The 24,839-nt window shown below is 49.2% G+C and overlaps 2 protein-coding genes and 1 long non-coding RNA gene across 4 annotated transcripts; 2 read left to right on the forward strand and 1 right to left on the reverse strand.

Moving 5' to 3' along the window:
* The first annotated feature begins 683 nt into the window (after positions 1-683).
* LOC120895819 lies at positions 684-20,599 on the forward strand. 2 transcript variants are annotated; one of them, XM_040299483.1, is made up of 7 exons: positions 684-1,641; positions 14,166-15,831; positions 15,904-16,098; positions 16,211-16,376; positions 16,673-16,969; positions 17,061-17,277; positions 17,351-20,599. In XM_040299483.1, the coding sequence occupies exons 1-7, from the start codon at positions 1,596-1,598 to the stop codon at positions 19,843-19,845; spliced, it is 5,082 nt and encodes a 1,693-aa protein (XP_040155417.1). In that variant the 5' UTR covers positions 684-1,595; the 3' UTR covers positions 19,846-20,599. The 2 variants fall into 2 exon arrangements, with proteins under 2 accessions (XP_040155417.1, XP_040155416.1); XM_040299482.1 differs by lacking the exon at positions 684-1,641 and adding an exon at positions 1,824-2,566.
* A 425-nt stretch (positions 20,600-21,024) lies between these two features.
* On the reverse strand, positions 21,025-22,915 carry LOC120895149 (alpha-sarcoglycan). The gene is made up of 5 exons (XM_040298235.1): positions 22,061-22,915; positions 21,733-21,989; positions 21,532-21,594; positions 21,292-21,432; positions 21,025-21,223 (listed from the first exon to the last, which is right to left on the reverse strand). Exons 1-5 carry the CDS (start codon positions 22,814-22,816, stop codon positions 21,025-21,027), a joined length of 1,416 nt encoding a protein of 471 aa, XP_040154169.1. The 5' UTR covers positions 22,817-22,915.
* A 164-nt stretch (positions 22,916-23,079) lies between these two features.
* Positions 23,080-24,715, forward strand: LOC120895823. Its single transcript, XR_005738379.1, has 5 exons — positions 23,080-23,094; positions 23,234-23,690; positions 23,902-23,953; positions 24,228-24,292; positions 24,495-24,715. It is a non-coding gene; the product is annotated as an uncharacterized LOC120895823 (long non-coding RNA).
* The last annotated feature ends 124 nt before the right edge of the window (positions 24,716-24,839 follow it).

The raw sequence follows: 24,839 nt of genomic DNA on the forward strand, positions 1-24,839 counted from the left end.
ATGCTTTGTCAGTTGGGAATTTTGGCGACAAGCGGATTGCATATCTTTAGGCGCGTTCGTTTAGGGGTGGTTTCGGAGAATGATGGCAGCGCAGCTAGTGGAGAGAAATATGCAATTCCGAGAAAATCGGCACATTGGCAATGGCTGTAGGAATTGATAGGGGCTGTTTATAAATCATACACCCATTTCAACCCTGCCACTAGTTGAATGGATTTGAAATATCGTTTTATTTGCTAGCATCAAACAAATAAAAATAGATTCTCTTTTACCTAAACAGCAAACAGCGGTAACCCTGTACATTTTCATTCCACAAATGTCATTACAACGAAAGGGCGAGTTCATGCAAACGTCCGGGTTGCTGTCAGAAGATCTGTCAGTGATCGGCACCGCTCCATTCCCAATCAACATTCATTCATTGAATGAACCATACAGAAATCACCTACATATGGTATTTATTTGATACGAATTATTTGAGCTAAAACATATATGCATTAAATTACGCACATCAAATTATTGTTTGTTAAGTACCAATCAAGTATTGTTCGAAATGCCTTGAAGTCTCTTCTGCTGAAAACCCCAAATTAACCAACCGAATTTGTTGGACCCTTATTCAACCTACAGCGAAGGGTTCATTTTCCGTGAACCGTACAGTACAGTTCATCGTAGGACTGGCAGGGCCATTGGATCACTGCAGCATCAACGATCGTCAACAATAGCAGCAGAGCAGGAAAACAAAGCACACCTACATTTCCCTCGACTCATTCTGCTTTCGCGTTTCGCTCGTTGCGCTCGTTTCTTGTTTCTTCCAACTGCCGTAGTTCACCTGTTTGTTTTTGCGCGGTGGAAATCAAACCCCATGGAGTGCGTATGTTTGATTTAATTACACGGCGGAAGGTTTGTGCAAAACGCTCCACTGGAGGTGGTTGTTGTTGTTGTTGTGTAGATAAAGAAGTGTATGTGTGTGTGCAGTGAATACGCGACTGTCGAACGCGTGACCCTTGTAGGCCGTTTTTTTCTTTCTTACATTCGCACCTTCCAAACGGTGAGCAGTTAGTGAATAGGAATATTCCAGTGCACGGTGATCTCCGCCATACGTTCGTCGCGCAAACGCAGATGTAGTGAAATAGTGCTGTTGCGACATTCTGTGATTCCGTGGCTCCAGCGTTTTACCTCCAGCCAGGACGCTGTCTAATTCTGCCTCAGTGGTGTGCGTGGGCAATGTAATGCGAGCGTGTACTGTGTAGTAATCGATTCTAATCTACGTTTCGTTGAATATTGTTGCGCCCCCAGCCGTGCGCCGGAGGCACGAGCGGTGATACTGTGCTGTGCTGTGCTGCGTGTGTGTGTTCTGGTTCTGGTGCGAGTGCTTTTCTAAATGCAATTTGCTACGGCAATCTCCAGCATCTCCCAAAGCGTCTGGGAACAGTGGAAGTACCGTGAAGCATCTTCAAATTGCCGTTCTAATAAGTAGTGCATGGATTTAGTGTGGCGCGTTTAGTGCTCGAAAGCCACACGCACACACCTACAAACAGGAAAATAAAGTACGCCAACACGCACGCACGCATACTCCCCTGGTAGGGGGTGCTGCGAAAACGATGGATGTGGAATCGGACGGATCAGAACGGTGGGAGGATTTTTTCGGTAAGTACGCTGCGTGTGATGTAAAATTTACATCGCCAACGTTCGATGCGTCACCGCCCCAAGTGCGATAGTGCAGTGCAAAGGGTGTAAAATTGAGCATTTAGAATCATATGAATCATTGCCGCATTGCCGCATAGCCGCTCTCGTAGTAGGCCTTGGCTGGATAGCTAGAAGCGCGAAGCAAAAACACGCTACTTGCTTGCTTGGCTTGGCCCCCTCGATGCACTAGACGAGAAGGAGAGCGAAAGATGCACATTGTGCTTCGGTTGGTGAAGTGTGCCTGTGTCTCGCGGCCCTAGGCAACATGAGTTTGTGCCAAAGAGATAGAAATAGAGAGAGAGAGAGAGTGAGCAGGAGAGACAAACGTTGGCGGCCGAGACGACGGTGAAACGATCGATCTCGTGCAGTATCTTTGTGGAGGGCCCTCAACTCCGCGGAGTTCTCTCCTCCCGGCCGGCCGAAACGGTGTCGACGAAACGCCGAATGGCGAAGAACGATCGTGCGCTCCTTTGCTTGCTGCTGCTGGTGGTGGTGCCGCCGGAATGTGTACCGTCCGTCCGTCCGTCCGTCCGACACCGTCTTCTGAAACTAAAAACCTGTTGAACTGAACCTTCCGCCTACTGCGATAGTCACCCTGCCTGCAGCCGCGCTCGCGCATCATCAAACCACCGCGAGATGTGCGCCGCGCGGTACGGTGCGCGCAACTTCGTTCGTGATCTCAATTTTTACAAACGGGCGCACTTTAACCAACCCACCCCGTAGGTGGTGGCACAGAGTGGACACCACCGACCAATTCTGGCGTCTCCGGTCCAATCGGTTGTGCTACCGGAGGTGACGATGATTGCGTTGCGTTGTGTGTCCAGATTTGCTTTCCTGGATGGCTGCTCTCTTCACGCCCAACGCCCACCTCGACACGCGGCAAAAGGTAATCAGTAGTGTGGAGTTCAAAAACCGCCTGCCCCGAACCGTCTGACTGTGGAGAGGAGTCTGTGCAGAGAGAGAGAGAGAGAGAGTAGCGCGTACAGCAAGCAAACAAGGTCAGCCGGTCAGCCGGCTATAAATCGCGCATGATGCCTGTAATTAGTAAAAACCAGAGCCTACTGAGACGATGGCGACGATGATGAGCGGCTTACAACTATGCCGCGAACGATTGGTGGTGATTGACCAGCGCGCGTGGAGAGGAGGCCGTCGTCCTTCGCCGGCAAGTGATTGATCATCGCGCACCCTCTCTCGATTTACCAACTGTCGCCAGTTTCGCTGGCTCCAGTAAAACCATCTGCCTCAAAATCTGTCGCCGGCTTACAAAAAAAAAGCTTTAATTATCAACATTACATGGCGGTGTCTTCTCCTTGGGATTGGGACATCTTTATGTGTTTTTGGTCGGCAAATGATCGAACGACTCCAATCTTACTGCCTCGTGGATTAGCCAAACAAGGCTACATTAACAATCCCGCAAAAACGAGAGGAACACACACACACACAAGTGGCGCTGTTGATGATGGACATCAAATCCACATCAAATGCTGTCTGAAATGCTTCTTGTCTGTGGTCTTGTCCCTTACTACTGTCTGGGAAAATTCAATTAATCATCGCAAATATTTATATTTTCCTATCGCTTCACTGGAGAGCGCACGTATCCCGCGTCCATATGAGCCAGAGGGCGGTTTTTTTCTACGAAAACGCGCCCATCCACTCGAAAAAGGGGTTTATCGTCGTCGGACGGCAGTCGGAAATTGTTTGCTCTCGATCGTAGCGGACGGAAATCTTGAATCATTTTCGATCGGTTGCGCTTTTCAAGAGGATCGCTTATCAGATGATTTGTGATTGCCGTACTTCCCGCTACCCCGAGACACACACACACCGCATATCCACTCCACCTTTCCGGGGACAGGGGGACCGCCTTCCTGGTTACCTCTTTCGTCCGGTGTTACTGGGTGTGTTACCCTTACCTCCTATCGGGTGAACCGGGGCTTGTGGTACTTGTCAGGTTAACGTAACGTAGGTCTTGTTTGCGTTTCCTGGCGCGCTGATGTGGCGCGAAACCAATGTTCTCCTATCGTACGCGCCGAACACGACGAAAGCTGATAATGCGGGTTGTTCAGATTTTGGTCCGCAAGTGTCCGCCGCTCCCCCGGACAAGGGACGGAGAGCCAACGATTACATAATGATTGTATTCTTTGTACCTTATAAGCTTAAGATTGTTGGTTTTTGCCTGTAATTGCTAGTGTTCTGTGGCGGTGTTACATGACCTCCAAGTGAGTTAGTTAGTGTTTCCTCCTATATTCCTTTACAACTAACAAATTAGTAGCCACCAACATGCACGAGCACAAGGCCAACTTAAGGCAACACACATGAACTCGGTCGGGTGTGGAAAATCACGCGGCTGTCAAGAATGTCGTCGTTGTCGTCGTTCTGCGCCTCTTCGTTCCCCACACTGTCCTAAAAGCTGTTCAACGCAATCACATGTCTCCAACGGCTGCCGTGTGGCGATCTGTGCACAACTGAACTGAACTCTACCGTGACGCTTGTACACTGCGTAGAAGGAAGCCGCCCTCAGCCCAGAGCACGGTTGTTTATGCGTCTATTTCCGGTGACTTTGCGTACGTCCGGAAGTTCTGTCGCGCTGACTGTCGAAAAAATAGCATCCCCCATCTCGTCGGATCGTGGGATTTTGTAATATATTCAAACAAACTGGATGTCACAATATGGGGATGGTCAATCCGGAATGAAGGAAAGCAACAACAAAATGACTGCAAAAAAAGGTGCAAGAAATGGGTATGATTAATTGGCATCTTGGCACCACCAACCAACGTCGGGTGATGATCGGGCACGATGGAGGCATTATGCTAAATAAATGACACTATAATTATGCTTGGGCGCGTGAAATCCATTGCACCCCGCTCAGGGGCCTGTTTATCGCAGCAAGCCATGACCAAGACGACGACGGCGACGATGACGACGAACATTAAGCGATTAAAGTGTTGGAAAAGCCAGCGTGTGGCAAAGCGACAATCTTTCGATACAACAGTAGGCGCTAGTCACTTCTCTCGTCTCGTCGGTCGTCTACCCTGGGCCGAATGACGAAGACGTGGACTTTTCCGTCCGTTCCGGCGCGATGCCAAACAGAACGGGTCACATGTGGGTAATGCATGTACAATCATAATCAGATTGTCGCGAGTATCCACACACACACATGCACATACACACACACACCGAACAGGCTTCGGATTTTCCGGAGTGAAATTATGCAAGCAGGCAGCTCTGGCAGCACTGCTCACTGGCCAAAGTCCGCGTCAAGTCCGCCGCGCGCGCATTGGTCGGCGCCGGAGCGCGTGGGTTGCATTGCAATAGGCACCGCCATTGCCGCCAGGTTTCGCTGTGCTTTCGCTACGGGCCTGTGGTCGATCGGCCAGCGATTAGAAGAAAGGGCTCTTTCTCTCCTTTCACCTCGCCGTGTATAGGGTTTCAGGGCCGCGCGCGCATTGATGTGTGGTGTGTGGTAGAAGCGGTCGTGGCTGCTGCTGCTGCTGTTGGCGGGGTTTCTCCTGCCCCATCGATCGTGTGCATCTTGGCGCCAGGGGTTGGCACAAACGATACATTTATAGGACGCTGTTTAAAGTGATAAATAGCTCGCTTAATTGCAATGGCTCACTCAATGCTAACGCGGGAAAGGGAGAGGTTTTTTGCGCGAAACCCTATCGACGACTCGCGCCAGCGGTCAGTAATTGTTGGTTTTATGTTTATAGCTCAAGTTTAATTTCCTTCAAACAGATCAATTTAGAAAATGAGCTCTACAAATGGACGAAGGGTCCACCTTACCAACAATCCACAACGAACAATTCGATCGATCTTAAAAGAACCCGTGATGTTGGAATCCCCTCATCGTCACCTTTTTGGTTTTTTTTCACATGACACACGACCAGTGCACCAACCAAAGCGAAAAGCGATTTGCCTAAATGGCCATGAATAGCAGATACTGACCTCGGGGTCTCGGGAGATGAAAACAGATGAACTTGATAACGCCGCCGCCCCGATCATACCGGGAATAGACCCCCGGGCCCTTGCGGACCTCAACGGCGTCGAGCCAAAGTTATGGTAAATGACTCACGATCCAGGCATGCATATTATACACTATACATACATAGAAGGGGGGAGTAAATTCACGCCATCCGATTTTGTATGCATTCCCAGTTCCGTGCCGTACTCGAGGAGCCGCACAATTCAAAGTGGATTAAGATTGATGCAAACAGGCACGAAGCGGCCATATCGGCGTCGGTCTCCGTGGCGTGGAACTGCATGCTGGCTGCTTGCTGCTGGTCTGGGGACGTAGTGGTGTAGTGTTATGGTGTGCATGTGTGTTGCGAAAAAGCCCCACAGCCCTATGGGAAGGGCAAGGGGGACGGACGACGGCACGTTCGATAAGTTTGTCGCGACAAGCGAATGTTCGTCGTCGCGTCGACCAACACAACAACAACACCATAGAGCGAACACAATCTGCGTCCACGAATGCGCGAATGCGTTCTACGATGCAGCGCGAAGGCGGCTACTACCCCCTCATGTACCGGACGGAAGCGACACTGGAAACATGTGATACGTCGGGGTGATCGGCAGACAGGCAGGGCAGCATTGGTAGCGGCAAAGGGCAAATCATCTACCTCGGCGGGGCGTACGTGTAGTAGTAGTAGTGGTGTTAGTTACCACGGCTCACCAATATGTCACCACTACGAGTCACCGCGGGAGGAGGGGGTTCACGTGCACAAGTGTGCGGTTGAGCTTATTAGTTCCCTTGCTAGCACGGTGACGTACATTCCCTTGTGCACCGGAACGGAGGAATCGGAGGAAGAACCATGGCACACAAACACAGGCACAGGAGGAATGAATTAAACGAGCGAGTGCGGGTGTGTACCAGAGCATGAGGGTATTGTGTGTTTGGTTTTGCTTCCGCGCATTCGAACCAGCCGGTGCGCAACGTTAAATTGCTCAAACGTCGCCCTAACGATCGCGCGATCGCGCTTTGCGGAAGCAGGGGAGTGCTGACAGCAGAATGGATGCAAATGAAGAAGGGGAAGGGGGATGGGAGGAGAAGGTGCAATTTGAATGAATTCCGTTTGCACCACGACCACTACACCATCATCATCCACTAAGTGCACGAGAGTTACATAGAGCGAGAGAGAGAGAGAGAGAGAGAAGGAGAGCTAGAAAGTGAGCTTTAATACGGATTTGACCTCAGTGGAGATCGCGCACCCCATTACTACTAGACCTACTATGTACCTGCCCTAGGCAGGCTGGAAACGGATTCGCAGGCGGCAAAAGAACAGCATGAAAGTGGAATGTTTTCTGATAAGACGTTTATTGGCGGTAAACATAAAACGAGAACCCAGTGCAACGCGGGTCCAAGAACGACGTCAAACTCCGATGGCAGATTCTCGTTCGACGGACGCACAAAAGAAACACAATAAAGCACAATCGATCGTGAAGTCGAAGCAGAAGAAGCAGAAGAAGCCGCGAACTAAAGGTTAGGCATGCAAACTGCACCGAACCATGAAAATGTCAACCGTCTGCAGCTCTCCGGAGCAAAGGAGGCCGGCTGGGAGGAGAACAAAGCATTACTCACAACTGCTTACTGCTCCATCATTGGTTGCTATGATGGCTTTTGCCGCTTTGCCCTTATGGTGCTTGATCGAGATGCTTCAGACTCCAGAGGCAGCAGTGGTGGAGAAATTGAAGACCCTCCCTCCCCCCCCACCCTCCTTCTCCTGCTTCTTCTTCTTCTTAAACTGTTGCAATCGAAAGTCACTCCCAAATTCCGGTTCTGATTCGCTGACCAGCGTCAGCGACCTTTCACCCTTTCTACAACGGAATGTGCTGTACCCCCTCCCCCCGGGATCGATCACCTTACGCGAAGAGGGCTATCATGTGCTAATCCTGCTGATCAAGTTGAAAACTATAGTTAAAAGGTGCAGGGACAAAATTTACGATCGACAGTTTTTGACAACTTGTGCTTACCGTGATGTATCTCATCAGTGATGCTCTCTCTCTCTCTCTCTCCCTCTCTCTCTCTCTCTCTTTCGCCACTGCCACCACCATTTGATGGGGGTTAAAAGCATACATTCGTCATCGTCGCATCGGTTCGGTATGATCGTTGGGAGAGCAGGAGGGTGAAAGCTGTGGTTCGTTGCCGTTGTCGTTCTGAATGCTGAAGAATGCAGATTGTTGTCTTAAATGAAGCGTGATTTATCGTGTTTCGAAAGCTCCACTACCACTACTACTCTTTGCCTTTGCCGTTGTAAGATGAGTGCAAAGAATGTTGTGCAATGTTGGGCCCAAACACACAGACCACAAGAATGCACACTTTTCGGTTTGAATGGAGGGGTGCCCGAGACCCGTTATAGTTGCGTCTGTCTGAATCTGTCTGTGTCTGTGGGTTGCCGCTCGGGGTGAGAACGTTTTCCCTTTTAGCATGTTGCTCTCGTGCAATTGTGCCATTGTGTGCCATTTGGCGGCGGCGACGGAGCCATGGGGCCACACAGGGGGGGAGGGCACGGATGTGTCCTGTTGCAGCTCTGTTTCAACAAGCGTCCCGTGGAGAATAAGTCACAATTCTGGGGCAAAAGTAAGAGGAGAATATCGTGCCAAAGTGGCATTCTGAAGCATATTGAAGTATTTTGCTAATGAAAGCACCCGAAAGCACAATAGTCGTAGTCGATTGTTCTTGTTTGGAAGCAGCATAACACACACACCCTCCTTTCAAGGCTTATTGGCGTGTCTCTGTCTGCGTGCGTGTGTCTGCTAGTACTTTGCATGTTGTATTCGCCCCAACACACTATCCGATACGTTGATAAGCGAATAAATCATCAGCACCATATGGGACCGCGCGCTCTGTTGGGGCGTCGCACGATATGAGTTGACGTCGCGCCCAGCAGTCGAGTGTTGACGTTTTAGTTAGTGGCCGTGTCTCTGCGTGGCTGCGCCGTTCGCGTCCTCTCGTGGTCCTCTCGAAGGTACAAACACACGTATGACCACATCATCAGGAACCTCCTCTCGGGTCGCCTATTGCCATCGCAGCAACTAGCAGTTAGTTGTCGTTGGCGCGAGTGCGAGTGACATCGCGTGACAACCCTAGGCAAAGGCTGTAGGGCTTTTGTTCCAGTTGTCCGCCCGGCCCCCTCCCCTCGAAGGTAAATAGAGCTGCTAACTAGCTGGCTTAACAGGAACTTGCTTGGACGCGAGACTTGGTGTTGCTGTTGTGTGGTTTTGTTTTTTAACCCCTTCCTCCGCAGATTGTGTTTGATGATCATAGTTGATCGTGAAAAAAGTGCTAATCTTGCTTCCAGATCGCTAACTTGTTCCCTAGAATCCAAAACTTTACACTGATTCATTTCAGTGCAAACTAAGTTTTATGCGATGTTTTGAAACAGCTTTAACTGGGTTTTGGCCGTACACAAGACAAGGGACAATTCTCGCAAACGTCTCTGTATCTTATCGCTATCGCTGCCGTACGTACGAACAGACCACTACGACCAAGTTGGCTGTGATAGGTGTGTTCGTGCTGTATCTAAGCGCGCTGTAGCGAAGGGTAACCAACCAAAGTCCCAAAGTGTGTGTCGAAGGTGGCGCTGCTAATGCACTCTGACAATGTAAGTGCCCCATCCTCAGTGTGATTGTCGGCGCGGTGCACAAGCTTTGCAACTTTACTTCTACCCCTTGCGCGGGGTAATCAATGCGCTATTACTTAGTTTAGTGCCGTACCGCGTGAGTCATTTGCGATTTGTTGTTCACTGTAATCAAATTTTAATATTCCTATCACGTATGTGAGTGAGTGTGTTTGTTTGTGTGTGTTTGTTTGTGGATGTGTGTGTATGTGCATTGCGTAAAAAAGGGGGTGTCCGCATAGTGTGCGCTTTCGTTATCGCCATCGCCTACTGAGGGGTGGGTAGTGTTGTGCTACTGTTGTCATCGCAATGTTGTGTGTGTGTGTGTGTGTGTGTGTGTGTGTGTGTGTGTGTGTGTGTGTCGGTCAATTGGCGTCAAAAACGACACGGATGTACATTTTGTCCCATTATGTAAAAAACAATCCTGCCTGCAGCCGCCCCGGCCGTTGCATGCATGGATGCGGAAGCGGACGTGTATGCTGCTGCGCTTCGTACGTTGATTTAATGAACTCGTTTTGCCCACACCACCTCTGTCGGCACCGTTTTGGCAGACGGACGGCACTTTCCATTGTCCCCGGTAAGAAGCTGAAGCCCAGTTTCGGACAGTTTCGACAGCTGACTAATGAAAGGAAAGGCTTTTCGTCGTCGTCGTCGTCAGCGGACTCCAGATGTGTAACCTGCTGGAGGTGTGTGTGTGTGTGTTTTGCTGATGCCCAATGGTTGCTTGACATGCTCTGGACATGACAGAAACACACGGTGAATTAGTTCATCGTTGCGGCACATATCAATCACCAGGCTGCTGGATCGTGCTGCGGCTTAAAGAAACGCCGCAAAGAAAGGTGCACCACGCCTCGGCGCACGATCGAGCCCGAAACTGTCCCAGGTGATTGCTTGTTTGAGGGATTGTTGTTTTTTTTTTCTTCGGTGGTAGTGCTCTCTCACCGAAAGCAGCAAGGATACTGGAGCGATAAAACCAACTTCACTCAGCTGCCTTATATGGTAGTTCACCAATTTATCATGCTCCCCAGACAAGTCGCTGCTCTTTTAGCGTCAATTTTTGACCTTCGAACATTGCCATTGAATGGAGACATCATCATCGTCATCATCATCATCGCCATTGGCTGGAAGATCAGGGTATGCATAAAGCTCTCTACATAATTGCCCTCTTCGCGACCACCCGTGTGTCCTTGCCCGTAGATGACAGTTAAGAGGAGAAGGTATGAGCGATGTTGCCAGCGAGGTGCCTGACGATCGAGCGGCGATCGTACGGCGGTTGTGTAATAACGTGACCATAGCCTGATTATCGCCGATAACACTTTCGTTATGGGACGCTTTTGATGGGGTTTCAAGAACGAACGAAATACTGCAGCATAAATCGTAAATGCGGCGGATTTTTGGTTTTGGTTTGTTTTGTCCACCCCAAAAGGGTACTGGGACAAATGGAAACCAGTTTAGCGCAATAAAATGATAACAATTAAAGTAAGCACCGCACCGCACCGGTAACTACTCAAACCAATATGTTTCTCATCTGGCCTTGCGTGCAACTCTGTGCTCATATAATGTAGAAACCCATTGCAGTTTGATGTTGGAGCACAATTTAAAGGGCACGCACAGCTGTTGCCTTATTTGGAGAGCAGACAGAAGAAAAAAACTAACGAACGAATCCAAACTCCACTTTCCCATCTGGGTCTGTGTGGCGCCAAGAACACGCGTAAAGTGCGCGCGCGGTGGGTGAAATAGGACTCCCAAAAATTCACCCTCAACCTCTACCAGACTACAGACTACGCCTTTTCCGACACGTGAACCGCCATTCAGAAGCCATTTTTAGCCGCCGATGGAAGCTGCGTGCATTTTTTCCTCACTTCATTAGTCTTTGATGGTGCTGATGATGATCGTCGTTTTCGGTGACTTGGTGCGCCTAATGATTACGAATAGCCACATAGCAGTTAGTGGTGGTGGTGGTGGATTTGTTCATAGAAAGTCCACTGAAGTTTTCCATGTGCGTCGTCGCTTCGCTGAGATGGATGGGCGCGATTTGTTCGAACCTACGGAACGGAATGTAATGATGAGTATTTTGAGATCATGGGAAGTGAAACGATCACTTCACGATCACTGCCCTTATCCGTGCGTGTTTGTGTGCGAGAGAGTATTAAATTTTTATGGTTAAAACAGTCCCTCAATCCTCCTGCCACGTTTAGTTTGCATTTGGTTGCCCAAAAGAGATTTTTATGCGTTTATTACGATTTTGCTTTGATTGATGGGATCTTCACTTTACCGCGCATCATTCCCGGACGCGCGAATCGAACGAGAAGCTTTTGTGATGCATCTTGCATTTCCCATCTTGGGTTTAGGGTAATAACATGTCTGCTGCTGCAGGCACTGATGTGATGCACCACTGCACACACACACACCATAAAACGGTGGTTGGACGGTACCATTATATGGCAAAAAACTATTAAAATGTAATCTATAAGTGTGCATTTGCCCTCTCCCTCCAAAAAAAGAACAGACGATCGACGACACTCGATGCAACACAAATATGGGAATGCATTCCTTTGTTTAATGGGACTAATGTTATGAGTATCGGAAAGAGTGCACAAGCTTATATGTTGCTTACGGGGAAAACAATTTGAGTTTGGAGGAAAATCTCTAAACTTTCAAAAGAACCTTACATCGATTCGAAGTGATCACTGCTCTATCGGCTTATTGTCGAACATTTACGTATGGAATATTAAGAATCCATTAGTTTTGTAACGATTCTAAATGGGAAGCATTCAAAATGTCTTTTCAAAAGAGATGCAGATCATCCCATCAGAAGAAAAAGGGGATTTTTCCACCATGTGATCGTAACCTCTCGAGTCCGAGAATAGTTTCCCCGCAAGGGAGATCAGTCTCCTGCAGCACAAAAATTCCTAGTGATCACCACTGAACCACGATAATGCACCGCACGTGCGCTTGTCATGCTGGCAAAGTGGCGGTGGTGGAGTGGTGTCTGCTGTTGCTGTTGAGAAAAAAGTGGTAATATAATGCGCCCTCTCGATCGTGATTCTTATGCGTTTCGATGATGACGCGATAGCGACACCGCCTGCCTCCCTTTTGAGTGTGGCCCTATGGCCCGTCCTTTCTGTCCACCTTCGCCACCCAAAAACTCTGGATACCACTCGCGCATTATTGGGCGGGACAGCTATTTTAAGCTTTTATGCTAAGAAAAACACACCGTCACGAGAAAAGCGTATGCTCCGATTCCTTAGATGTGCTGCTTGGTGGTCGATAGATCGGTTTTAGGGTGGTAGGAATGGAGAGAGAGGGGGAGAGAGAAGGACGGAGCGTCGGCGAGATTGAACATATATTATGCAAGTGTTGAAAGCAATCGCCCCCAGCATGGACAGTTGGACCACCATCAAAGAGGAACTGTCGCATTGTTTTCCTTATCGATGTACGTACTCGCCTCTTTTGCAGTGAGCATTAAAATGAAAGTGTGTCGTTTATTACGCACCTTCAAGAGTGTAACGACTAGAAAAAACCTTTTTTTTTTTTCATTGCAAGCAAGAAGCAGCTGCTCTCCCTGCCTGTGTGGTTGAACGGTTTTTTCCCACTTCATTTAACATTTTGATAATCCTCATTTAATCGGTGTCGCGGGTTATAGTGCTTTTCTTTTTTTGGAGACACTTCCAAACTGCCTCGCCGCCGCAACAGATTTTCGTCCATTAAAAGCCCCCGCAATGTGACGTTATCCGTCAACGCCGCGGACCCGGGCCGGTCTGGTCGGTTTGAGTGGGATATGGGCGTGTGCAGCAAACTGCATGCATTTAACCGACATTGACATACACTCAGAAAGCGTTATTGACACACACACGCGCGCGCGCGCGCATACGCAGAGTTCACGCAACAGGAACCGCTTGACTGCAGCGCACAGCACTGTACCGTCGTGCGCATTCAGTGACACGCGGGCCGGTATGTGGTCGCCGTTGCCGTCGTGATGGTCGGATTGCTTGGATTGGTGCGTTTCACGTGGGAAGAAAGTGAATGAAATTTAAAAAAAGGGAAAAGAGTTGAGAAAGAAGGTTTTTTTCCGCTCCTACTTTATTTTTGGGAATATAAATTTCCCTTCGATCAGCCGCAAAAGGGACAAAACCCACCACCACCAGGCGGACAAACGACAGTGAGTGTTTCTTGAGTTGTTGTTTTTTGTTTCTTCCTCCTCCCCAACTTCCTCTCGAAGGGGGGGGGGGAGGAGCTTCCTTCGTATCCGACACCTAACAGATCGCCCAACAACACCAACAACACACCGTACGAACGACGGAGAAAAGCTCGACGCCTTTGAGAATGAAGGTGTAAGAAAATTGTGTATAATGAATGTGACGTGTCTACAAAAATAAATATCAATAAAACGCCGAAAAACGCTTGTTTTTGGGGCCTGTTCGTCTCACACTTCTCTCACTCTCCATCACTCTTGTCTTGTCTTGTCTGGGGTTGGACCGGCGAAGCAAAGTGATAGGCGACAAGCGAGACACAGGGAAATGTTGAAAGAAGCTACAAATTATACTGCGGCCCACATGTCTGACCACCCTTACCACCCACATAAGCACACACACACGCACGCACCTAAGCAAACACCTAGAGCAGCAACAGTCGATCGATGACAGTCGATCGCTAATGCCGCACGTTCGAATCGGCGTTGGTGGTGATAAGATCGACGGCGGATCGACGCTCTACACACTGTTTTACTTATTGGATTGGTGTTGGGAAAATATACACATTTATCAAACCTTTTGCCCGACGCAAAACCAAGCCGGGTGTGGGATATGAGAGCCGGAATGATTAACTCGCTGCACACCATAAACTACATCTGTTTGTTTATTTGCTTTGCAGGAAGCAGCACCGACATTGGCCCATCGGTACTGGGCTACTTGGATACTCTAGCCAATAACTTCAGCGAGGAAGCTAAGCAACTAGTCGAATCATCCAACAACAATAAACTGCAACCCCCGACTGCGACGGCGCCACCACCACCAGCACCATCTCCCGCCGTAGCGATCGTGCACCCGCTGCAAAGGGTGGCCGTCCATGTGATCAAGCACGATACAACATCCGCTGGTAGTGGCGGCGGCGGCATGTTTGAGGGTAGCGAGCACCAGCGAACAGTGGACGGTGGAGAATATCCCGCTCGCAGCAATCTTTTCAGGTCAGCAGGTCTGCCCCCACCCAGCACCGGCGAGCTAAACGCGGGAAGGGTTAAAAAGTTCTCCGATAAGTTCTTCAGTCTGGTATCGCCCAATGTGCAACGGATGGTTTCCAACACGACGGACGTGAACGGAACCAGCAGTAGCAGCAACGGCGTGGAATCGTCCGTCTTTCTCCGCAATCATGTCCAGTCGGCGTCCTTCAGTGCTGCGTCTAGTCGAAAACCTGGCAGACAGATGGGGACTACTATGCCACTGCAAGTAACCGGTCACAGCCATAAGAATCTGCCGCTGTCGAAAAACATTGCCAAACTGACGCACGTGAACAGTGAGCTGATGATGGATCACTCTGTTGACGCCCCGATAGCGCCTGCCAGGTACAGGCAGCACCGGGAAGCCGTGATTCGTGTGCCAGGTGGTCAGGAGGATAAGGAGGAGACCGTGGTAATGGATGGTAATGGAAACATTGCCACCGAAAAGCGTCGCCAGAATGCGCCAGCGGAAGAGCTGCAGAACGTGTCCGCACTGCAGCTCAAGATTCGTTCTCTTACGGTGGAGCTAGAAAACGGTACGGATCCTACTACTACTACTACTACTACTAGTACTACCGGACCATCATCTTCAGCGGCCAGTCCCGTCCAAGCCAAAGAGATCGGAGACCCGATGGACAGCGATGTTGTGCTGAGAGGCAACGCAGCAAACAGTGGCATCACTATCGATAACGCGTTCGTCGAGAACTGTGTCGACCTGGTGGAGCATCGCAATACCGTGGTCGAGGCGTGCAATTTCTATCCCAACCTTGGCCGTACTGTTCCGCCGAGTCCGGACGATCGGCGCACCTTGGCAGAAGCACGGGCAAAGCTGCTCGATGCGAACAGCAACTGTAAAGCGGCCATTCCCGCCTCGCCCAAGCTGAACACGCGCATCGCCAACGAACAATCCACCTCTACGTCAACCCCGAGCTTGGACACCAGCGTCGGAAATGGTTCGCAATACTCTAGCAAAGCGTCGCTGCTGATCCCACCCAACACGCCCGTGCTTAGCTCGAGACCGCTGTCGGCCTCGTCCATCTGTTCCTACTCGTCCAGCACCAGTTCGTCCGGCTCGGAGCACCATCTGCCCGGTGGCAAGGGCAGTGCGCCCGGCTCCTATCAGGCCAGCGTGGAAAGTCTGGCCGATCACAGCGAACCCGAGCAGCACGGTGGTAACCTGCTGCTCCTGCGACACTGCGATGCAACTGAGCTGGCGCCGGGCACTGGTCCCGTCATCGGTATGACGATGTGCGAACGGGCCGTGCGGGAAATTATCGATTCCGAGAGCAGCTACGTGAAGGATCTGGGTCAGGTTATTAGAGGGTAAGTTTTGAGCATAGAGAAACACACACCCGGAAACACACCCGGTTACAACTGATCTCTCGCCGTTTGCAGCTATCTGGAGGATTGGAAAGAACGGGCCTGCCTGAAGCACGATCAGCTAAAGGTGTTGTTTAGCAACATTCAGGAAGTGTACGATTTCAACTTTAAGCTACTTAACCGACTGCGCGAAGCGAAAGGCGATCCGGTTACTATTTCCAACTGCTTCATCGATCTGCACGCCGAGTTCTGTTGCTACACTACCTACTGGTACGTTTGCTAGCAGCCACCTCCCCCTGCTTGCATTGTGTTGTGCATTATCATTTATCTCACATCAAACACTCACTTACACCACCACCACTTCCTCTCCTTCGCCTTGCAGCACCAGCTATCCGGAAGCCATTTCCCTGCTAACAACGCTGCTGCAAGCGACGCACACGAACGCGCTGCTCGTTTCCACGCAGAAAATGCTCAAACACACACTCCCGCTGGGGTCGTACCTGCTGAAACCGGTGCAACGGATTCTGAAGTATCATCTGCTGCTGGATGTAAGTATGATCAGTGCAGGAATGTGTCGCGGTCGGATTAGTCAGTGCGCGCAGCAAGATTGTGATCTGAAGGTCACGCTTATTGATTGGAGATCGCGGACGCTCGCTCGATTCAATCACTTACGATCATAAATCATTGCCTTTAATGTACTCTACACCGCACCCCTTACTTACCTAGCTCTCGGATCTACAAGAGCAGTTCCCGTTTTCATTTGTCATACTTGGCCAATCGCTCAGTAAAAGTGCACCTCTATCTCTCTCTCTCACCCTTCGATCCTTTCTCTTTCTCTGTATAGAATTTGCGCAAACACTGCAGCGACCAGCAAGTGGCATTGGCGCACGAGCTAATGAAGAAAGTCGCACACAACATCGATCAGGTGAAGACGAAGCTGGACCAGGCGCGGCTAGTGAAGGAGCTGGCGGGCATACTGGACGGTTGGCTCGGCCCGGACCTGTCCGTGTTGGGCGATCTGCTGCACGAGGGTCGTCTGCTGGAGCACAGCAAGCCGCGCATTGTGCTGCTCTTCCAAACCATGCTCATCATCGCGAAGCCAAAGGAGGACAAAAGGCTACAGTTTCGCGCTTACATACCGGTAGGTTCATTTAACCACGAATCATTCCCCCCCCCTCTCACGCACACACACATACACAAGCTCACCTCTTTCCGTTTGTTTGATTATGCAGTGCAAGAATTTAATGCTGGTCGAGCATCTTCCGGGCGAGCCGGTCTGCTTCCGCGTGATCCCGTTCGACGATCCCAAGGGGGCGCTCCAGCTTACGGCGCGCAATCGCGAGGAGAAGCGCATTTGGACGCAGCAGATTAAGAAAGCGATGCTGCAGCACTACTCCGACATACCGACGAGGGCGATGGAGTTGGTCCTGCAGCTCGGCGACGAAGATGGTTGGTAGCCGAAAGCCGAAATGGGTTTTCCCCCGTTGCCCATCCATAGATTTCATGTTTCTTTCTTTCGCAGAACGCTTTACAGATAAGCAGTACTGGAAGAGGCCAGCGAACAATTCGCCCATCCCGGAGTACCTCGAACGTCGGCAGCAGTTTCGCCGCAGCGAGATGCGGATGCGATCGAAGAAGAATCTGCTCAAGAAGGATGCTAGTGCTGCTGCAGTTCCACCGTCGGTCAATGGCCTGTCCGGGCCCTCGTTCCGATCGTACTCGAGCGACTTGGAAAGTGTCCCCCCTGCCGTGTCATCCTCCAATCAGCGCCACGAATCACCATCCAACGAGGACTGCAAGTGTGATGCGGTAAAGCGTCAACTGCAAGAGGAGATCATCAATCGTCCAGCAAAAGACGCAACAACGACGGCCGGCTCAAAGACCTCCCCACCACCACCAAAACCCGCTCGCAGTCGATCGGAAACGCGATGCGGACCGGCCGATGATGAGGAAGAGCGGCTGCTAAAGTCTTTGTACGAGCGAAGAAAGCTTTCGGCGCCCACAAAGCGCGGAGCAAAGATGAAGGAAAGCTTTGCTAGCATTCGCTCGTACAACAGCACCATGATACCGAAGCGTATCAGCGACATACGGAAGCGTCGACCGAAGACACTAACAAGCAGTTCCACGTTCTACACGGATCTGGAGATAAGCAGCGAAACGAATGCGACGACGGATCACGAAACCGCCGACCCATCGATCGGCGATCGTGCCACGAGCGATGAGACGGTGGTGCAAACTGTCACAACGGCGATGGAACAAGATTGCCAAACGGCTGCCGGCAGAGTGGAATCGTCGGCCGGTGGCGATGGTAGCGGTAGTATGGAACCGAAGAAGGATTGCGAAATCATCTCGCAGCTCATTCTGGATGTGGAGCAGTTCAATAAGGTTTTAAACAAACCGGTTACGAAGAAGAAGTCGTTCGATGCTTCTAGCTGCAGTCGTCCGACGGCATTGCTCAGTTCGCAACGCAAACCCGAACCGCCGAGTACGGAGCCGCCCTGTGATGAAGATGACGATGGGGGTGCGCAGGACGAAGAAAGCAAATTGCAAACGTCCACTGTCACCCTTTCCGGGTCGGACGAAGCAGAACCGATCTACGAATCGTTGCTGCGTAACGTGCACGTACCGTACAAGTACGCTCCACCCTCGTTGGCAAGGCATTCGCTGCCCTGCGGCGAGGGTGGCTGCTCCAGCAGCAGCAATTCAGGTACGGGTTCGTGTCCGAAACTTCTGGCCGACGATCTGGCCATTCGAAGAACTCGCCCCGAGTCGGACTATGTCACCCTGGCTTATTCGGAACTGGGTCTGCTGGAAGGTATTGCTGCGGAGGATGCGAGAAGTTTGCAGGTGAAATCTAGCAGCCAGCACATAACGCCACAGCTACTGCGTAACAGCGATACCAACATCAGTTACCATCGCGACAACAACGGACAGCAGGGCAAAGAATCCGACGACGATGTGGAAAAGCTTGCGATGCATCATCATCATCATCAACCACCGACCTCACCGTCATCGGGCGGTGATCTTAGTGCACAGGGGAGCGAGAAGGTCACTGTTGTTATGAAGCAGTCTTTTCTCGAGCGACAGGGAAGCTTGAGCATGAAGAATACGGCACAGAAAAGTATTTTGCAACGATTTATCTCCCTGCACTCGACGTCCTCATCGACCGGCGGTGGCACAATGGGCAGTGAGGGTAATCTGTTGCTACATTCGCTTCAGCGCAAACTGTCCGAACCAAATGGTTCGGGCGGGGCAATCTACAAGCAGGGCAGCATGGACCTTGGCTCACGCATTGCACACCTTGACTATGCCGATCCGAAGACCCTGTTCTTTCCACCCTCGGCACCGTCTAGTGCGTCGTCCGTTACGACGCTTTCGATGGGTGGTAGTGGCCCCACCGTCAACCAGAACGTGCTCATCAACCGTGCATCGATGCAGTCGGCGAATGGTAGTAACGGTAGTAACGATGCGCAACAACGGGACTCGGTGCTGGCATCGAGCTCCTCCAGTGACAGTGTATGCGACGAACACGCCATTCCCGATGGATCATCGATGAACACCACCACCACCATCGCGTACGATGATGACGATGACGAACGTTGCTGCTTCTATGAGCGAACGGTCGAAGAGTGCCTGGAGCATGATTTTCGCGATTCCGCCGTCTACAGTGGTGATGACAACGATCGTCAACAGCAGCAGCAGCGTGTGAATGGTGGTGGCATCGATCACCAGCATCTTTACGAAGCGCTCACGCCCATTGCATCGCCACCGCGTGCCAAGCAACCAGGCGAGCAGGCGGCATCGAACGGTGGTGATTCGGGTGGTGGTCAGCAACGGAATTCGGCTGCACCACCACCGATCCCAGCGAAACCGGCACATCTGGGTCTGGTGAAGCGTCCTACTTCGGCTGTGTCAGCTACGACGCCAATGTCGCCAACAAACCCAACAGCCACGACCGGCACAGGAACCAACAACAGTCGTGGCTGGGTGTTACAGCAAGTGCGAAGATTTCAGTGAAGATTTCAAACTAGTATTTTGGTAACCTGTATTACATGTTTTAGTGTAACAGCTGGTGGTGGTGCTGAAACACGCCCCACGTGTGAGAAAGAGAGCATCATAACGCCGTCTCTGTCGCGCGCTCTTTCTCTCGGAAGATGGCCAAAGAAATGTAATTTCGATCAATCTAATTGATGTAAACTGAAAGGGAAACACACCCATTTTTCGCATCGGTCAGTGTGTTGGAACCGATCTTAAAATGCCTTCGTGTTTTAGTACACAATACACGATAGTAAACATATAAGTAGCAAGAATATAGAAGTGCGTCAGGCCGGATCCACATCGCAACACCTAGTTTAGGCAGCAAATGCGTGCGTGTGTGCAGTTTTGCAATATATTTATCACTGCAGTTTTATCGTCTATTAGAGAAGCCCTTACTAACCATACGGCAGGCAAATTACCCCGCAATATAATAACCGTAGTGTGTAGTAGTAATGTAGTAGTGATTTCCTTTATGGCATGAATTTGCAGAAAACGGCGGAAAGCGGTTTGCCATCTTTAGTGCCTTTTACGGCGGCCTTTTAAACGTGTGCATTCTGAAGAGTTTTATGAAAGTTTATTTTTTATTTTAACTTATTGTATGTTCAAACATCACCCTTATACAGCATTGCCTTCGTGTCTCCGAAGGTGAGCTAGCTATAAAGCGTAGCGCAAAGGAGAAAGTATAGAAAATTTACTAGCTGCAATCAATAAAATACAAAGTGGTAGCATTAAATGTGTCTTTTCTTTACAATTTGTCGAGTGAAAATCATGATGGTCGACCAGAGGGTGTTGTGTTCTCGGAGTTCGGATAACTTGAAAAAATCAACATCGTTATGCTTTCGATTAACTAGTTCCAGTAACGTGTATTGCTGGGTAATTTTGTTATTATCATACGATCAATATTATTATCGTGATTATCATTGTTATTATCTCGTAACTTGTTTAATACTATTCTAAACGCGAAAGATTCGTTTTCTCTACTAGTTTCTGATATGGTACTGTATGGTTCGTTTGTTCTTTTTCAAATCGATCTCAAAACTACAGTCGATAATGTAAAGGAGATTAAACATTAATAATCATAAATAGGTTTATGAACAACTAAAATACCCAACAAAATGTGCGTGGTTTGCAATGTGACTCCCATAGATCGCCTGACCGCTAAAAGAGGGTTGCAGTATGTAAGCAGCAAAGTGAGAAGATTGCCTTTGCTTTACATAAAATTAGCAGAACAACGTTCCCATTGCGCTTCAACGTTGGCGAGTTGGCATTGCCCGCCAGCTTGTATGGGGGAGGTTTGGGGCGCATGTACATGTTGCCAATGTGGGGGCTGCCCTCGCGATAGAAGCTATCGGTCGGACTGGAATGGAATGGTAAACACGGTAAATGAATGCACCTGTCGTTGTGCCCAAGCTTAATCGCGCTTACCTGATCGAGTGGGTATCATCGAACGGTACGTCGCGCAGACTCTTGAGCTTGATCGTGGACTTGATGTCATCCGGAGAGTAGTGCACCATCTGTACGTTCGGTGCGGCTGGACTGTACTCGGTACGGGAAGATTTTTGCATTCTGTCAAAGAAAGTAGACCAATTTTAAGTGTAAAATTATTACGACAAACAGTCAGAATTGAACAGTTGAAGAAAGTCTCGCTAGTAATCACATTTTTACCTAAGAAAATCAGTGCAAATGTAGAAAACATAATTGAAATAATACTCTGAATCGTCGTCATGCCTGGCGTAAACGAAACAAAAAAAAAGAACAAAAGAAAAACACATAAAGCATTAATAAACAACTTAGAAATGCAACATGAAACACGGCCATTTTGCCCCTTCTCTTTCTCTCTCTCTCTCCCTCCTCTCTCTTCCTTACAGTTTCTCGTGCTGGAAGCAAAGGATAATGGTGAGACCGCACAGCAGCAGAGCAAATATCATGCCCGGAATGGCAAACGATATGGCAATCTCGTCGCTATAGTTACGCTCCGGCACCTCGGACTTGAGCGGTGCATCCCACTTGTCCGGGAAACTGTGTGGCAGTTGAAAATGCTGATGTTCCTTCCGACCTGCACCATGCTTATGGCTTTCGTTGGGATGATGCGGAAGCGCTTTTATATCATCTTCCGTAGCAACCTGGATAATAGAGAAAGCAACACAATAAAGCATCGGTGGTGACTTGGACACTGCGATTCTGTTCGACTTACCATCCGGAAAGCACACCAGTCCAGCTTGAATCCCGAGTTTTCGAACGTCGTCTGCACGGAGGTTCGTTTGTACGTGCAGGACGATATCTTGTACAGGGGCTTCACTTCTTCCTGCAGTTCCAGCATGCGTTTCGAGAACTCGGCACTGCTGCCAAGGTGTACTACCACCCCTTCCCTTTGCTGCGGACGCAACGGTAACCGTGCACCCAGCTTCACGGCAGAATCCATAAAAATGACGTGCAAATCGGGCCGACTCTCCAGCCACAGATCGTTGCGGAAGATGTTCTTCAGGTTCTCGATGCGTCCCGGATCCATCATGTGCACCCAGTTCAGGTTGTCAATCTTCATCTGGATTACGTGCTTGGCTGGTTGCTTCCGGTGGATGGCAAGCATCAGTATGAGCCGCTTCGTCTCGTACGTCAGCCGGTTCAGGGCAATGATTTCGATCGGCACCCGCGTATCGGCCGTCCGAAGCGGAGGTGTACCGTACAGAAAGCCGGAATGGTACTCGGGGCTGTACATGTAGCGAATCCAGGACGGCAGATCCGGATAGCCTTCAAGCGAAGAACGGTACAGAAACTGCTCGCTCAGCCCTTCGTAAGTCCAGTTGAACATACGCGGCTCGATACGCAGCGAGAAGAGCTCCGACACGGACACATCGTCCGTTTTGTAGGTCGTCTCCTTTCCGAGGGCTAGCGATGCGGTCGTCAGCAGGGCAGCAAACAACAACACCGTCATCTTGAACATTTTATCCATAGCCGTTTTATAGGTGATTGGCGTCTTCAATGGAAAACGAAACGGGCGACTTTCGATCACTGGCCTGCGATAGCTGCATTCACTGGTATGTTTTCATCATTGTTTCTGAAATAGCAATTCGGTTGAGCCAGTCAACACCAAAACGCCAAACGAAGGTTCTAATTTTTGCCCCTGTTGACACACTGAAAATCAGATGGTAGTTTTGGAGTCAATCGAAGTAACGCATGCGCGTTCAGTCGCACATGATCCCCCCCACCCGCTCGAGGCATTTGGAAAAGGTAATTCTTTTCGCTATGAACTGATTGCAGTTTATAATAAATAAAAAGCTTGTTTTAAAATATGTTAAGAAACACTACAACAATCTCAATTAATATAATTCATACCACAAAAAATACGTTAAAAACATAAATTTCAAAGAGAAAGACCAATCGACGAAACATTTCGACGAGCGTTCAAATTTCGTCGACGATGATTGGCTGGGTAAGGTATTGAAGCCTGTGTGTTATACGCGAAGCCCGCCAGCTGACAATTGGTAAACGAACGGAAACGGCGGAAGCAAATCTTCACAGCGTGCGGCATTTGGAAACCAACACGATCGGAGCAGCCAGGCGAACATGGAACCGGCAAACGTTTGTCGCAAAAGGTCACGATTATTTCAGCAGTGGTTCTTATTCCCTCAATTTGTTACATGACCGCATTCCGCTTGTGGCGCGAGTTTTGGAAAATATGGTGAATCTTCGTACAACAATCATGCAAGCAGGAGCGCTAGCTAGCACCTGAAAGTAATGATGTGCCGGGAAAGATACGGGAGTTTGCAGCCGGTTTCCTGAGCAGCAGGAATGTGCTTTTGGCGCGGGAGTTACACGACCAACAGGTAAATATGAATGAAGTGCTGAACTGTAAAGATTTGGTTCTATGTGATGATTATAAAAGGCATTAATTATTTTTCTGACATCTCTTATGAATCACTCATGATTTGTCTCGCTTTAAACAATCTGAATTCTTTGTTATCCATTCAACAATAATTATCACAGACTGAATTCGATTATTAATCCGCTGGATGTCCTATTTCATTCTATTTCCAGGCACATAGTTGGCACAGCATGAGGAATAGTCGGGACCATCCCTACAACTAAGGTAAGCTTAACTCTGGCATCTGGTATCCGTGCTCCCCATGTGCCTTATCTTCTCTAGCATTGTTCTGCTTGGCTTCCGTGTTGGTTCAGTTGCTTCTACATTTTGTGATGATCAAAACTGGCTTTATATTCTGACACCTCTTATGAATTAACTGTGATTCAGAAAGCTATTTCTACATACTGAATTTACAATTCGATCTTATTAAACGACACGCGTTAATGAAAAACATGAAACACTACTAAATCGTGATGTTCTCCTCACTTCCTATCCACAGCCAACGGACGATTGACGAGTTTTCCCCTGGAACTATCCATTATCTGTGCCAGTGCTATTAACAAGGTAAGGAAACGGACTTGAATTCATCGCATACTGAGCCTTTGGTTGGAAATGATGATCACTTATGGCAATTACTTTCTGACATCTCTTATGACTTCTTAATGATTCATAATGCTAACATGTTTTACTGAATATGGATGAAATTTCAAACAGTCTTGCTCTATCTACCTACAAGTATTACATTGTTATTCTTTACTTTTTACAGATCGGCACTCTAGCTGTACTTTACGTACACGCAAGCGAGATATGATGCGCGCGTATCCTGTGTTGCATTCCTCAAACGATCGATGTGCCGGCTCCATATGGAAGTTGCATTATTTTGCAGGATAAAAACAGTGCATTGAAGATATCCCGCGAGATATACGTTTGCTAGAATCATGTTTTGCTTGAAACATAAAAAAACGCATATTTTACACGACATAACTATCCTTCCCTGTTGTTTGTATTTTTTACAGCAAACAGGACATGAAAATATTGAGAACATTGTATTGTACTGCGTTGACGAAAGTTGTGGGAGAGACTGTGTTGGTTACCTGTGAGCGTGGGCGTA

Source organism: Anopheles arabiensis, chromosome 2 (assembly GCF_016920715.1).
Source record: "Anopheles arabiensis isolate DONGOLA chromosome 2, AaraD3, whole genome shotgun sequence".
Taxonomy (NCBI): domain Eukaryota; kingdom Metazoa; phylum Arthropoda; class Insecta; order Diptera; family Culicidae; genus Anopheles; species Anopheles arabiensis.

Coding starts and splice junctions, on each gene's coding strand:
- LOC120895819 (XM_040299482.1), top strand. CDS start 2,479: ATGATTGCGTTGCGTTGTGTGTCCAGATTTGCTTTCCTGGATGGCTGC. Junction 2,567..14,165: donor ACCTCGACACGCGGCAAAAG/GTAATCAGTAGT, acceptor TTTGCTTTGCAG/GAAGCAGCACCGACATTGGC. Junction 17,278..17,350: donor GCAGCTCGGCGACGAAGATG/GTTGGTAGCCGA, acceptor TTTCTTTCGCAG/AACGCTTTACAGATAAGCAG.
- LOC120895149 (XM_040298235.1), bottom strand. CDS start 22,816: ATGGATAAAATGTTCAAGATGACGGTGTTGTTGTTTGCTGCCCTGCTG. Junction 21,990..22,060: donor ACTGGTGTGCTTTCCGGATG/GTAAGTCGAACA, acceptor TCTATTATCCAG/GTTGCTACGGAAGATGATAT. Junction 21,433..21,531: donor ATTTGCACTGATTTTCTTAG/GTAAAAATGTGA, acceptor TTTCTTTGACAG/AATGCAAAAATCTTCCCGTA.